This window comes from Solanum stenotomum, chromosome 7, assembly GCF_019186545.1.
Source record: "Solanum stenotomum isolate F172 chromosome 7, ASM1918654v1, whole genome shotgun sequence".
Taxonomy (NCBI): domain Eukaryota; kingdom Viridiplantae; phylum Streptophyta; class Magnoliopsida; order Solanales; family Solanaceae; genus Solanum; species Solanum stenotomum.
Genome location: NC_064288.1, coordinates 11129387 through 11144003, shown reverse-complemented (window position 1 = coordinate 11144003; position 14617 = coordinate 11129387). Strand labels below are relative to the sequence as shown.

Sequence of the window (14617 nt, the reverse complement as noted above, 5' to 3'; positions counted from 1 at the left end):
TTGATCCTTTTTTTCTACCTCATTCCCTTTCTTTAACTCCTCCTCCAACTCTTCACTACCTTGTATCAACATATTGAATTTGTTCCCAGTAGTGATTCCTATATTGTTCCAAACCTTTTCATGTTGTCTATTTCTTCCTCCCCTACCATTTTTTATTTCTTTGTTCCACAAATTCTTCTTCTTTTTTATCCTTTTGTCTGTTACCTTTTTTTTCCTGTACTCCCCTTAACTATATTTCCTTCATTAATGTTATTATCATTTCCCTCCTTTTTTCATTCCCCTGACCAGTCCTCTCCTTTGGATATTCCGGGTGTACCACATAATACTATTTCTTATTGTGTCCCTGGATCATACATGCTTGACAATACTTTAAGACATTGTCATACATGATTTTAATCCATTTTTCCATCACCTCCTCATTTTCCTTCTCATTCAAATTTTAATTCGCTTTGGGAATTCCTTCAAAAGATCAATCTCTATTTTAACTCTTGCACAACTTGGCCGTGTATGATTCCTTGTGGCCATAACCACCTGAAATGACTTCCCTACTGCGGCAGCTAGCAAGAAAACTGCCTCCTTCCCAATAAAAATTGGCGATAAAGATGAAAAAGAAATTCATGCAATCGTTGTCGATATTTCCTTTTTCGGATTAAACATTGGGTCCCAATTTAAGGTTCTCATTGGGTAAGACCAACTTTTTTGTGTTATGTAAAAGGTTGGCTTCGATAGTAGGTGCACATAATCCTCCAATAAAAGTAGCTCTTATTAGTACATGTCTATTGCTCAATAGGCTTATATTACATTCTCCCTTTAATTCAAATTGTTTTGAAATAAGTTCTCTAAGATCTAGATATCGGGTCAGCCATAATAAAACTTACCAATCACCGCCTACTCTAGGTTCCCATTGATAATCATCTGATTTACTTCTTTCTGCTCCCATATTACTTGTGGTTCGCCATGCAGGTAGGTTAGTGGTTTCAAAGGAATGGGCTTAATGGCACGCCTTAGTGAATGTACATAAGAATGTCCTTTAGGGACTATCAGGAGACCTGCCTCAGGACGAGGTTGGCCACTGGCCGTGGCAGCCATCAGAACGGCAAAATAGGTTGTCAGTGGCGGTAGGGTTTTATTTTTCTAGAGAGAAAATCTTTTTTTGACTGGTGAGTGTTTTGAGATGTCGACGACAGTAGGATTTTATTTTTCTAAAGAGAAAATCTTTTTTTGACTAGTGAGTGTTTTGAGATTCCCTTTTTTATACTTTTTTTTTAAAAAAAATTAGTTACATTTTTTTTAAAAAAGTTATATTTTATTTTTATTTTTCTCCTTCAATTTACTTATCATAATCGATATATATATATATATATATATATATATATATATGTTAAAGTAGGCATTTTAATAATCTAGTTTAAAGTATTTCTTATTTCTAATTACTTTATTTAAAAGATTAACTCCATAACTCATACCTTTTCATTTTCATAACTTCCACATCATAGTAAAGGATGATGAATTAGAAAGACATTAACGTTTTCATGAAGTAACATACATTCATCTTAATGCATTAAATAGATGACAAATTTAGATTAACTTTACACGTTGGAATATACACAAGCCCTAAATTTCAATAATCAAAACCCCTCATTTCTTGGTTGCATTAACACTTAGAAATAACTACAACCCCCCAAATTCTAATAACAACAACCCCCTAATTTCTTTGCTTCATTAATAGAACATTTTCTAATAATTACAACTTATGAAATTTTAATAACCAAAACCACATTTCTTGGCTGCATATTTCTCAATTATTGCATACCCAATGGTAGTCACATATACATTTATGATGGTTATTGCAGACATATTTTTATTTTCTTTTCGAAATGTTTCTTAAGCTTAATTACCACATTTGAATATTTTTTTAATTTTTTTACGTCTTATATTATATATTTGTTATTTTTTTTAGTTTTGGTTTATGAAACTTATACCCTTTCATTTATTAATTATTTTTCTCTTTTATTTGCTTTAGATATCCACTTTCATAGCTTATATCTAATCACCTATTCAATTGATATATATATATAACTCTCATACTTTTCATATTCACAACCTCTTAAATTTAATTTTTAATTTTAAGATAATTTTTAGTGTTCCTCCAATTTTATTTATATAAATCATCTTCTTTGTTTCATGAGTGTTTTATTTGGAAAAATGTATTTTGACTGGTTTAGAGTCGCTACTTAATTTTTAAAGGAAAATCAAGAAAACTATTTTTTCAATCGATTGTTTAAACAGGGAATCAATTTGAAAACTATTAAGGGGGTTCGAGGTTCCTATTAATATTCTAGGAAGGTTTTTAAGGCACCTAGAATACGGCTAATGCGGTTATTCGATAATTAATTTATTTGGCTAAAATATTTTTACTTTAACTTAAATTGCAGAATTGAACTATTTAGGACCATTTTAAGGGAGAAAAAGGAAATGTTGACATACTATCTAAATGAGGTATTTTCCTTGCAAAAATTCTTTAAGTCCTTTTAAAGGTGATCGATTTAGTAAAGTTGTTAAAACGAAATAAGCGTCTTTCGGGGATTTGAATTTTTTAACCTTAAGGTTAGCGACAAATATTAACAAGCACACAAATACAATAAAATAAAGAGGGAAAGAGAGTTGGACCCAAATCTGGTTTCTGTTCGCCTGGACCAGTATTTGGGGCCATTTTTGTTTTGGGTCTCCGACCCATTTGAGTTGCACCTGTCCAAAATTAAAAGAAATAATTTCCTTTGGGCCTTTGGCCCATCCTTTACCTGTCCTAAACTTCTAACAGAATATTAATAATTAAAGGACAAGGGCTTAGGCCCAAAAATAACAAAATACAAATTTAAATGATGAAGAGTAGGCCTTTGGCCCAATCTTTTCAACTCTTAATTTCTTGCACGTCTTTCAGCTCCGAGGCCTGTTCGTCGACTTTTATAGCTGGTCGGTTGACTCGATAAAGGAATNGAAGCTCGAGATTAATTATTATCGGGGAGGGTCAAAATTAGGTGTCAACAATGAGATCCTTAGGTATCCTTTTCATTCTATAGTTAAAGTAGTGAACCATTTATATCATTTTTGTTCTATTGATTCATTCTTTAGTTTGACTCGACAAAGAAGGATCTTGAATTTTGATCGGCTATGATAGAAGGAGTCGATAAGAACTCGAAAAATTATGTACTATTCTGTATTTCTGTTTACATTTATATTGTATGATTAAAGTCTTAAGAAATTAAAGATGAGTACATTGTATTTTCTATCTATTAGACTTTTTAAATTTAATTTTCTATATCATTTGTGGCTTTAATGAAAGTTTGCTAACTACTAACCAAAATTCAAAACTTATCGTTGGTTGCTTAAAAGAACTTGATTTTAAACATTAAAATACACTCCTTATGTGGTACTTTTTGCAATATTATAAAGATATATTAATAATTATTGCATTTTATTACTCACTACATATTTTCATAGAATTTTAATTATTCCAACAAATGTATGAAAATTCTCACGGAACACACGTATCCAGAAACTAGTGATTTAAAAATAAGTTATTTTTCAAATTTAAAATCTAACTTAACGTTGAGTATCCTGTGGTTGGACCTTACCTTGGCAAACGAAAACCTTACTGTGGACCATTTAAATTGGTTTTCCCAGAAGAGTGGAGATTTGTGATTTGGGAAATATCTCAAACGCTAGGGATACAACTATAAGACTATCAATTCATTGGGTCCACAAACATCTAATCAGATCTGACACGTGCCAATTGTACAGGACTTGAAGATTTTCGAATCCCGAGGAGCATATACTCCTTACCTAACCAATAACAATATTCCCGCCCGGTAAACAAACAACTTCCACGACAACAACGCCGCTAGAGAAGAGAGAGATAATGGTGACTCTATGTAATAATCAAATATTGCTATCTCTTTCATTATCTTCATCTCAATCTGCAACTCTACGAGAACTTAACCACCTCGCCGGTTTTACTCGTAGACGGTGGAAACTCCGTAGTGCACCGCAGCAGCAGTACAATTACTCTTCATACTCTAGGTATTGCTGTAAGTTCAAAATATACTCAATTTCTAACTTCCTACATAGGAGAATGGTTGCTGTATGTGTAAATATGGTTTAACTATGATGATACGGAATTCTACTGCATTAATAGAGTGGAATACATACAAATGGATTCATTTAATTAGTCGTTTGAAATTTCGTTGTTGTTTCATTAATTTGGTTATCGTACTTTTGTCTATTCAATATTTTCATCATACTCTCTGTCTCAATTTTATGTGTAGATATTTAATTTTGAGCCTGAATTCGGGCTAGGAATATTCAAATTTTTTGAAACAAAATTTATATATTTGGAAACTAGGCAGGAAGTATTATAAGTCACAACTCACAATGAATGACAATTCCAAATATTTTAAAGATAAATTTAAAAAATTATGATCAAAGATAGACTTGTTTGAATCTCGATATCCAAAAGGTCACACAAATTGGGACGGAGGAAGTAACGTTTTTTATTTGCATTTCTTTGGAACCTGTTCTGAAAAACGATTTTCCTGAGTCGAGGGTCTCAGAAACAACCTCTCTACTCTAGAAAGTTAGGGATAAGGTCATTGTAAAACCAATCCTCCTCAGACCCACTTGTGGGACTATACTGACTATGTTGTTGTTAGTTTGAATATTCTGGATGGAACCCTACCAATTTGGATTTGATGAACTGTTATTTGATTTTTTTTGTCATCACTCCAAAGGGAGGGAAGGTAAGGTAGGGTAGGTGGTTGCTTGAATGTCTCTAAAATCTCTATTTGTAATATGCGGTGCAGCATTTTTTTGTCATATAGGACATCACTAATTTCGTAGCACGGAACCAGCAACGACGACAACATACCCAGTGAAATCTCACAAGTGAGGTCACGCAGAACTTACCACTACCTCGAGGCTATGTAAAATGTCGGAATGTCACCCAAGTCTTTGTTCACCAACATAAAGATGTTGAAAACATCTATGGCTTTGTAAAATAAACCTATGCTAAAGAGCAGTGGCAGATCTGATGAAAGAAGGTAGATCTGAACTACTTTTTTTAATAACCGAGAGATCCTCGAGGGGCACACGGTTTGAAATTCGTTGGATAACTAAAGATTCCTCCCTCTATCCTTTTCCACATAATCATCAGACTTTTGTATGTGGCAGGTCAAACTTGTGATGTGCGTCTAACCTACACGTTACATGCTGCACTTACCACTAGACTGAAGTCCTAGGGGCAGTTGATATATACTCTTTAAATTCTTAGAGTAGAATTGTAAGCCCCTTTTATGTTCGCTTCCAACTTAGTGCTAACATATACAACATCATAGACGCCTGTACATTTTGTGAATTGAATGTACAAGGAGATGTCTTATCTAATGCTATTTGTTATTTGATTATATTATTATTTATGTATCACCTAGAAATTCAAGAGGTCTCTCCTTAAACAGCTAATGAACACATTCAGTGTACCAAGCTTATCTATGCACTGTAAGGGGCCTTGTATAACTGATGGCAAATTCTCTATTCAAAGTGTAGGATCAAAAGATTTCAGCTTGTGAGTGCTAAAAATTATGAAGCCGGACAGTCGGAGGATGCTGAGGAGATAGTGCACAAGGCTTCTGATGACTTAACTGGTAGTCTGGAAGATAAAACTGTTCGCACAGGAAGTTCATTTTTGGCAAAACTGGCAATAGCATTAGGTATAGCTGCTACTATTACATTTCTATCCATAGGCCTTAAGCAGCCTAATCAAGGATCAAATTTTGGAATTCAATATCTGGTTGATGGATCATCATCTTCCACAATTTCTACACCTGCTCCTGGTTTTTCTTTCAAAGCTTTTGGCTATAGAGTCATGCTGCCAGAATATGCTCCAGGGTAAGCAACTAATTATCCTTGCGACTTTTCATTCATCAGGGGTTTCACCATGATCTAAGAAGAAACAAGATCAACCTTATGTTTATTATACTTTATTTGACTACTATGATAGATGCTTAATATATAATTGATATCCTGGATCTCTTATCTATTAGTGTACTCGGATGTGATATTAAGCCCTTGTACTTCTCATTCTTCAGATGGATCTACTTTTGGCTTCTGATGGCAGCTGGTTTTGGACTTTTTATCAGTGAGGAGGCTTTGAATATATGGGTCCGTCTCCTTTGCTGGTACTTCTGTTCATGAACTCCCCTGCTAACAGGTCTTCTGATTCATGGCCACGTAGCAGATAGTATAGTTTTCCTGCGATTATTTTTCTTCTTTTGATTTGACATTGCTTTTAAAATTAATGACTTTAGAGTTGTTCTTTAGTGATGTGAGGAAAAAGTGAGAGGCCATGTGGAGAAAAGAGTTGTGAAGAAGCTTCAAAATTTTATTAAGTTAAAAAGCTAGAACCCTGTCTAAAAAAGTTAAAAGCTAGAACCCTGTCTAAAAAAGTTAAAAGCTAGAACTATGCTGTTATTTAGTGTCTATGAATAGGCACTAAGTTGGCTTGTTATCCTTCTTCATGATGTTCACTATTATAGTCATTTGAATAGGCACTAAGTTGGCTTGTTATCTTATTCATGATGTTCACTATTATATTCATTTGAGTAGGCACTAAAATGGCTTGTTATCCTTCTTCATGATGTTCACTATTATAGTCAAATTCATTGACGAATGGTGTAGGTTGGAATCTCTATAGCACGGATGCTTGTTCTAGATGGGACGTGGCAATCACTAGTGAACTCCTTTTCCAGGAATGCTCCATATATAACATCCACTATTCTTTGGGTGTACTGGTAAGTTGAAACTGTGTCCTCTGAGTAATTTTGATGAATGCACGTGCAGACCAACCTTTCATGATTCTGCAGTACACACAACCTTCTTTTTCTTTTGTTGTATTAAAAGATTTTATGCACCTTCAGTGCCAGTAAAAATTGATTATGTAGAAACAGTGATTTCCACAATGTTAATATTGTTGTGGATCCTGAATATTCAGGGGTGTTTGCATCAGCGATATGATACCTTTTTACCTTGGGAAGCTTTTTAAGCAATCTGGTGCATCCGATGATGTTTGCTCAAAGGTTTGTTTTGGCTACTAGCATATTATTCATGTTAAAATATTCGGCCTCCTTGCCTTACTTAAAAATATATGAACTTGATTTTGGAAATTCAGAGTCAATTTGGTTGTAGTTAGGGATCGGGAATCAGAAGGCAAGAGATATTACAAATGCTGTACAAAAACATGGGAATCTCATTGGTTTTGGTGAGTTGCAACAAAGATGCTGAATTTAATCCAATGTCTCTTGCATTGTGAAAACTTTTAATCATTGTGAAACCCTTGCTTCCACTGATATGCTCACACTTTTCTTTCTTTTTTATATAACTGTGGTGTTCGAGCTAGCTTTCACGAACCTTGACTAAATTCCATGGGTACCTGCTACCTCTCACCAGCACAAGTACCGGGTAACTCTGTCCACCAAGGCTTGGACAGATGGGAAGCAATCACCTAGTGTTTTTGTCTTCGTTGGGATTTGAACTTGAAACCTCATGGTTCTTAACCCTCTTCATTGGATATGGCACACTTATTACTATGATCATAATGTAGCATCAGTACTATCACATATCTATGTTGGTACTGGAGGAGTACAATTTAATTATTTGTTAAGATTCTCTATTTGCTGGAAATGTCAGATTGAAATTAGTGATCTACCTCAAAATTTATCCTCTATCGTAAGAGTTTGCATAGTTCTAGTCCATCTTAATCCTTCGGTCTATATGCCTAAATCTCTGAACTTTTCTTCACATTCTAAAAAAGCTGATGTTTCTTGTTGTGCTATCATATTTCTGGAAAATACTTGTTCTAACTAATATGATCTTCTTGTTCCTTGACTTCTTTAATTGCTTACTGGTGGATTTTCCTATGCTGATGCAGTGGAACGGTTTTCTCTTGGAGTAAGAAATCCCACTGCTTTCCTTGCAGGGGCTCTGGTGAGTGATTTTTTTTCTGTTTTCTTTCTTAACATGCTGAGGGTTAGATCAGCTTAACCGTCTTCTGCTACTTTCTTGTTCCCTCTTTTGGGTACTACAAGTTTTGAGGCATGATACTGTTACCTACAGAACAAAAGGTGTCAGATATGTTAGGATGGTCAATAACAATGCTTAAAAGTTCTGATAATTTCATTTCATCTTTGAAACGATTGATATATTTAGTGTAGAAGTCCTGCTATAAAACAGAAGATAGACAGACCCCGTTCGTCAGTTACAACTTTCCTTTTGCTAATTCTGAGCCTACTCTGACTAGAAATTCAATCACTGAGGATGCAATGCAACCAATTTCCTTATGTCTATATGCATAAATCTTATGATGGTGTTATGTTGTAGCTATAACCCTATATAGAAATTGTTAGCAACTCAATGCATTCTCCCGCGGTAAAAAGATATTTATAACTGTTTCAATCATTTCTCTGCTCATAAATATTGCAGGATGTATCACCAGAGTGTTTCTTTGCTGGTGTCTGTTGTGGCGGCTTGATAACTCTTCCAATTCAGGTTACTAGTCTTGTGTTTGAAACAGATTTCCAGTTTTAAGTTTACCTGCTGTTCATGCCTTATCTCCTTTTCTTTTACTCCAAAATGCAGTTGACAATTGGATTTTTACTAAGAGAGCGTCCAGTATTTGCCGTTGCAACAGTTGCTACTGTAGTGGTACAGCATAATTCTTTTGCTCTGTCCAATTTTGCATTTATTACCAAAGAATCCAATTCTGGTTCCTATGAAATGTGCAGGGAATCTGGACTATATTCCCCTATGCAGTGGCTGCTTCTACAGCATTATTCCTATATCTACGGCGCCAGTTTTCTGGTTAGGCCAACTCATTACTTTTATGATTGGTTCACAAGTCGTAAAGAATGTAGAGGCGAGCACTGATGCAAGCCTGGATGGACATTGTTATTATTTGTTGAAAATCATCCACGACTTCCCCTATCTTCCAAGGGGAAAGGAGACCTTTAAATGTGATATATATCAATAACTTAAAACATTTCCGAGCTCAAATTTTAAAGTTGTCATAAAGTTACAGTAACATTTGATTCAGCTAGAGAAACCTTATATTTGCAAATTGTGAGCTGCAGTAGTGAAGGTCTAATTTATCAATTGGCTAGTCCTTCAGATGTTAAATAGGAAAGTTGAATGCTGTATGCATCTTTGAGCTCAGCTAATACTTCTGCAATACTCGGCCTTCGCAATGCATCCCTCTCCACTGACCTTGAGGCGATTAAAGCAGCTTTTCTCATGCTTTCTGTGTCAAATGTTCCTTTTATGCTCTCATCTACTATCTCAAATGCACCAGCCTGCAAGTACGGCTTTGCCTGAAATTTTCACATTTAGTTTATAACATGTGAGTATTATAGGAAGTCAATGAAATGCTTTTGTGTGAAACATTATAAGACTTGTTATTACCCATAGAACTAAATTGAAGGAATCTGGAGACCCCGAGTGGCTAAGTGGTTCTCGGCCACAAATAAGTTCAAGAAGAACAACTCCAAAACTGTATATGTCACTCTTTTCTGTGAGCTGTCGAGTGGAATAGTATCTGAGGACAGGTAGTAAGAGAGGTTTAGGAATTAGGATAGGAAGGACCAAATATTAAACTGGATGATAAATGACTTGAAGCTTACTCAGGGTCAAGATAGCCAGCAGTGCCTTTGACAACAGTGCTAACATGAGTTGCATCTGATTGAGTTACTTGCTTAGAAAGGCCAAAATCAGATACCTTAGCATTAATGTCTGCATCCAGAAGTATATTGCTGCTCTTCACATCACGGTGTATGATTCTTGGCTCACTTCCATTGTGCAAGTAATCCAAACCTTTACAAGTTATATAATCAAACATTAAAAACTATATAAAACTTAAGTAATGATAATGCCTCTCTTTACTCATACCTTTTGCAGCATCAACTGCAATTTTCAGTCTGCGCACCCAGCTTAGTGTCAATTTCTTGCTCATTGCTCCTGAGACAGTTATTAAGAGTTAGAAAACGATACGTGACAGGAGAGGATGATGGATTTAAAGTGTGAATATGGGTGAGATCACGCGTGTACCATAGAGGTTATCAGCCAGTGATCCTCCAGGTAAATACTCATAAACTAGAATTTGTTGCTTTGACTCATGGCAGAATCCTTCTAACGACACAAGAGTTGGATGACTGATTTGTGATAGAAGGGATACCTACAGATAATAAAGAGAGCTCTTGAATCTCTTTTTTCTTTGTAGACTGGAACTGAACTAGCATGGGTATAGTGACGAACCTCATTGATAAAAGAATCAGCACCCAGTTGAGTTTTATCGAATCGAACTTTAACAGCAACTTGTTTACCATCAGGAAGCTTCCCAAGATAAACAGATCCAAAACTACCACGGCCAATAACCTCTTTAAAGTTGTTTGTAGCAGCTTTGATTTCTTTGTATGAAAATACTTTTGCAGCATTCCAGTTTTTCATTTCTGCTGCAGTTCCTATAATTAGAAAAAAGTGCATGTTTAGAAGTAGATTGATCAATATTCTGAAATGTTAAAGAAAAGTTTTGATGTTTAATATACTTGATGCATAAGTATCTCCACTTTTGCTTCGCCTCATGTACAATAATACTGATAGAAAGACAACGAATAGAACAAACACAGCTCCTCCAACTGCACCAAGTATAACTATGAAACGATTATGGCGCTTGTGTTTTGTGGGTGCAAAGACAGTGACTTGTGGTGTCTCAATCGTAGGATTTCTTGAGAATTCATTGCATAAAGACATAGTAAAGGAAAGACACAGATTTCCTGATGATCTGCAAAATAGGGAAAGACGATAAGCCGAGAAACTGACATGAGAAGCAAAAAACAAAAAGACTTTCTGATTTCATACAGGACTTGTAAGCTCTCTCTGTTCAAAGATTGTGGCAGGGGGCCTTGCAGCTTATTGTTTTCTAGGTTCCTGAATGTTACAGCGAGGTAAATTAGAACAATTCATCAGGTGAAGTACATTAAGAAGTTCAAAATGTCAGTATATATTTTCCTCACTCACAGTAAGTGGAGGTCCTTCAGTTCTCCAACGCTATCTGGTACTGTTCCTTGAAAACTATTGTTATGCAAGTCCCTTCAGCAGAAAACACATTAATTTTAAAGACTGTTGAACAGGGCTAGCTAGGAAGAATGAAGGAAGTCACTATCTGAATGCAAGCAGTGAGACTTACAAAATTTGAAGGTTTATCAAGTCTTCTAACTCTGAACCAAAAGCTGTAAGTTGATTAAAGCTCAAGTTCCTGAAAAAGTTGAGACCACACAACTTATTTTAGACAATGCTCTCTCAAGTACATTAACTTAACATGGTAATTCCTAGAGATCAAGTATTACAGCTTCTTAAGATGTTGCAGGCTGCCGATGTTTTGTATCTCTCCAGCAAGTGAAGTATTATGCAAATCCCTGCAACAAGTAGAACCTCAAATAAGTAAGTCAAGATAGCCAAACAGTGGCTATTAAGTAATAAGTTTAGATAAATGACTCTTACAGTGATTTGAGATCCAGTAGGTCACCAAATGTTGGGCTGATTGACCTCAAGTTTACATCAAAAAGCTCCCTATATAAAGTCTTAACTTTATTATGTTCTGCTGTTAACAAAAATAAGACCAAGAGAAAGTAAAAGAAAGGAAAATGTAGTTCTAGGTTAAGCTTTAACATACAATGAAGTTACGAGATTTGCTTCACATTCTATGTGTTCCCATGATTTAGGAGAGCATGGATCATCTTCCCAATCAAGATCTAGACCAGTTGACTGCTGAATAACCTGTAGGGCTGAAACTGCAAGCATAAAAAATGTCAAAAGTTGGTGTGATTGGTTCTAACAGACTCCTTCAAAGGTTGAAAAATTAATAAAACTGTATTAGAACCTGTTGTTGAAGAAGTTTCTAAGGGAATGTTTAGGATCTCATAAACCTCAAGAGCATTGATATATGGATAGTAGTGGACAGTCTTCAATGTGATGTTCAAGCTCTCGATTCCTTTCATTGTAAAGAACAGACTACTGACTTCCCATCGATTAACTGTGTAGTTTGATCGAACAATATCCCCATTTATCAATACATCGAATGAAGGGGAGACGGGCAGAATCCCAGCAAAGTAGAGAACAATGTGGTAATCTCCTTGGTGGTCAATAGGAAATTTATATGTCATATCATTCCACCGTGCTAAAACTCTTCCGGTTTGAAGAACAGCTACAGGAGGGCTCTCTTTCAGAACTGACATATTGAAGTTGGCTTGAATATCAAAACCAGATGACACATGAAATGGGCTGAAATCCTCATCAGCATCCCAAATTCTATCATACTGATCAATCGGGTACCTTTTACATAGCACGAAAAACATCAACTCTAAACAGAAACTAAGGACTAAACAATCGATAAAGTCATACATAACATAATCGACAAGTGAGTGTTTGTTCTGACCTCAGGGACCAATTATAACCACAGTTGATACGATAACATTTCCTCAGCAACTTATTGGGAAAATCTCCCAAGGCATTGCTGTAAGCTTCTTGAGGAAGTGGCCTAAGTTCAAGGGATGAAATGACTGGAAATCCACCATCTTGAAGAGAGTGAAAACATAAAGACAGAATGTCTTTATCAACTGGCCATATGAACTCTTCGATCCACGGATCAATATGAGTAAGATTGACATTTGTTGTAATAGCCCTCCCAAGAGAAACAGAGAATGCAGGTGGCTTATTATGTCTATCATAATTCTTATACACAAACTGTGTCCTGACAAGGACCAGGGATGACACATTCTTCACTGGAATCTTGTAACATTTTCTACGTGGTGAATCAGGAAAGAACCTAACTGGGAGAGTAGATGAAGAGGAACCCTCTAGAAAATCAACAGTGGTCATGTTACCAGCTGAGATATAGGCACCATCTGGTGTCCATGTAATGTTGGAGGAATCAACATAGGTAGTATTTCCACCACAAGACAAGCTCAAGAATCCTGCACATTTCACAACATAAGCAACATTTCATCTTAAAACCTTCCATTTTCTTTCAATGTAATGCATATTGATAGAGGTAGATCCAGGATTTAAAGTTTATGAGTTCACATGTGCTGAACACACACATACATGCAAATATAACTTCAACTTTACACGAGGGAGAAAAGAAGAGATTGAAGAAGTAAAATCAAGAGACCACTAGGATTTTAACAAATATAGTACATTTTGTAGTCATAATTTTAAAAGTACAATATAAGAATGTTTAAAAGGTTGAACTCGTAAGTTTAAATCTTGTATCTGCCTCTGAAGCGTACCTTCAGGATCGCAAAAAGCAACTTTGATGAAGATAGAAGATAGAAGGAACCAAGAATAGTAACGCCAGTGCAGCTCCATTGAAGCAGAGGAAGAATTTGCAGGGGAGGAAAAAAAGAGAGGAAGTGAGTAGTAAAAAAGAGAGGAGACAACAAGTCCTTTTCTACTTTCCTTTTCTGTTGCTTTGTTGACAGAGTTGAGTAAAGGGGAAGATGTGATTTTGATAGTCTTTGAAAATGTGTTAACGGCCAAATGATCATAGGGACAGTTAGAGTCTCATATTGACTGAGGAAAGATGGAATGAATTTCGGCAAATCCTTTCTTCAAGAGCTAACTTGGGTCGTTTGGTGTGAGGGATAATAATAAATAGTCATGGGATAAAAAAATAGTCTTGGGATTAAATTTTGATGTCTTTGTTTGGTTGTCATGTTTGGGATAACTTATCCCACCATTTATACCATAGTGATGAGATAAGTTATCCATATACGTGGTGGGATAAGTTATTCCAGGATAATAAATCCTGAGATAACTTGTTCCCAACCAAACGACTCATACCACAGTTGAACCCAATTATTAAAGAATGACATAGATCAATCTTTCTTAAAGTTTGATTGCATATTTTTAAAAAAACTATCAGTTTAATTTTGGTGGTGTGGACCTCTAGTAAGGGACCACGTAGAAAAATGATTTCACAAAATCACAAAATCTGACCGTTAAAAAATAATGGTACCCAACTACTAATGAATAACATAAATCATCTTTTTCTCAAAGTTTAATAGCATATTTGAACCTTTTCCCTATATTATATCTGTATATGGTATCAAAATCAAATTTGTCCTTATTTGGATACCACGTTATATTATCCATACTTAAGTTATTGTCCATGCTCCGGTTGGTGGTGTGACTCTACAAGGATCAACTATTAGAGTGGTCAGAATTGTTGAGAATATAATTACATAATTAAAAAAATGTGTATTTTTTCTAATAGTTTAAATTTTTAAATAAGATAATCACATACTTTAATATAATATATAGGGTTGATGTCACATGGAAATGAGTTTACTAGTAAAGAGCAATGATTAATGATGATGACTATTGTCTCCATTGATAAGCACGTCTTTTTATACAAAGAAAAATGAGAGACAATACGTGAAATAGTGTGTCTAATTTCATGCACTCCACACATGATAGTTGTTGCTTCTTAGTATATACTCAATCATAAGCGTTGCCCCAA

General features: G+C 35.3%; 2 protein-coding genes across 2 annotated transcripts; one reads left to right on the top strand and one right to left on the bottom strand.

Annotated features, from left to right (window-relative positions):
- Window positions 1–3873: 3873 nt before the first annotated feature.
- LOC125870610 (uncharacterized) lies at window positions 3874–9274 on the top strand. Its single transcript, XM_049551077.1, has 10 exons — window positions 3874–4080; window positions 5599–5940; window positions 6141–6213; window positions 6730–6842; window positions 7043–7127; window positions 7237–7309; window positions 7979–8034; window positions 8530–8595; window positions 8686–8751; window positions 8832–9274. The coding sequence occupies exons 1-10, from the start codon at window positions 3920–3922 to the stop codon at window positions 8910–8912; spliced, it is 1116 nt and encodes a 371-aa protein (XP_049407034.1). The 5' UTR covers window positions 3874–3919; the 3' UTR covers window positions 8913–9274.
- On the bottom strand, window positions 9170–13630 carry LOC125870609 (probable LRR receptor-like serine/threonine-protein kinase At5g48740). Its single transcript, XM_049551076.1, has 16 exons — window positions 13386–13630; window positions 12533–13070; window positions 11978–12429; window positions 11771–11888; window positions 11599–11667; window positions 11445–11513; window positions 11285–11353; window positions 11116–11187; window positions 10957–11025; window positions 10644–10879; window positions 10354–10559; window positions 10147–10273; window positions 9988–10056; window positions 9723–9912; window positions 9505–9637; window positions 9170–9413 (listed from the first exon to the last, which is right to left on the bottom strand). The coding sequence occupies exons 1-16, from the start codon at window positions 13462–13464 to the stop codon at window positions 9195–9197; spliced, it is 2715 nt and encodes a 904-aa protein (XP_049407033.1). The 5' UTR covers window positions 13465–13630; the 3' UTR covers window positions 9170–9194.
- Window positions 13631–14617: the final 987 nt, after the last annotated feature.

What these genes read in the sequence shown, in the direction of transcription:
- LOC125870610 (XM_049551077.1), top strand. Translation starts at nt 3,920, where the DNA reads ATGGTGACTCTATGTAATAATCAAATATTGCTATCTCTTTCATTATCT. An exon ending in AGGAGGCTTTGAATATATGG is followed by an intron (nt 6,214 to 6,729) that starts GTCCGTCTCCTT and finishes CGAATGGTGTAG; the next exon opens with GTTGGAATCTCTATAGCACG. An exon ending in CAACAGTTGCTACTGTAGTG is followed by an intron (nt 8,752 to 8,831) that starts GTACAGCATAAT and finishes TGAAATGTGCAG; the next exon opens with GGAATCTGGACTATATTCCC.
- LOC125870609 (XM_049551076.1), bottom strand. Translation starts at nt 13,464, where the DNA reads ATGGAGCTGCACTGGCGTTACTATTCTTGGTTCCTTCTATCTTCTATC. An exon ending in CTGCAACATCTTAAGAAGCT is followed by an intron (nt 11,354 to 11,444) that starts GTAATACTTGAT and finishes CAACTTTTTCAG; the next exon opens with GAACTTGAGCTTTAATCAAC. An exon ending in TGGAGATACTTATGCATCAA is followed by an intron (nt 10,560 to 10,643) that starts GTATATTAAACA and finishes TTCTAATTATAG; the next exon opens with GAACTGCAGCAGAAATGAAA.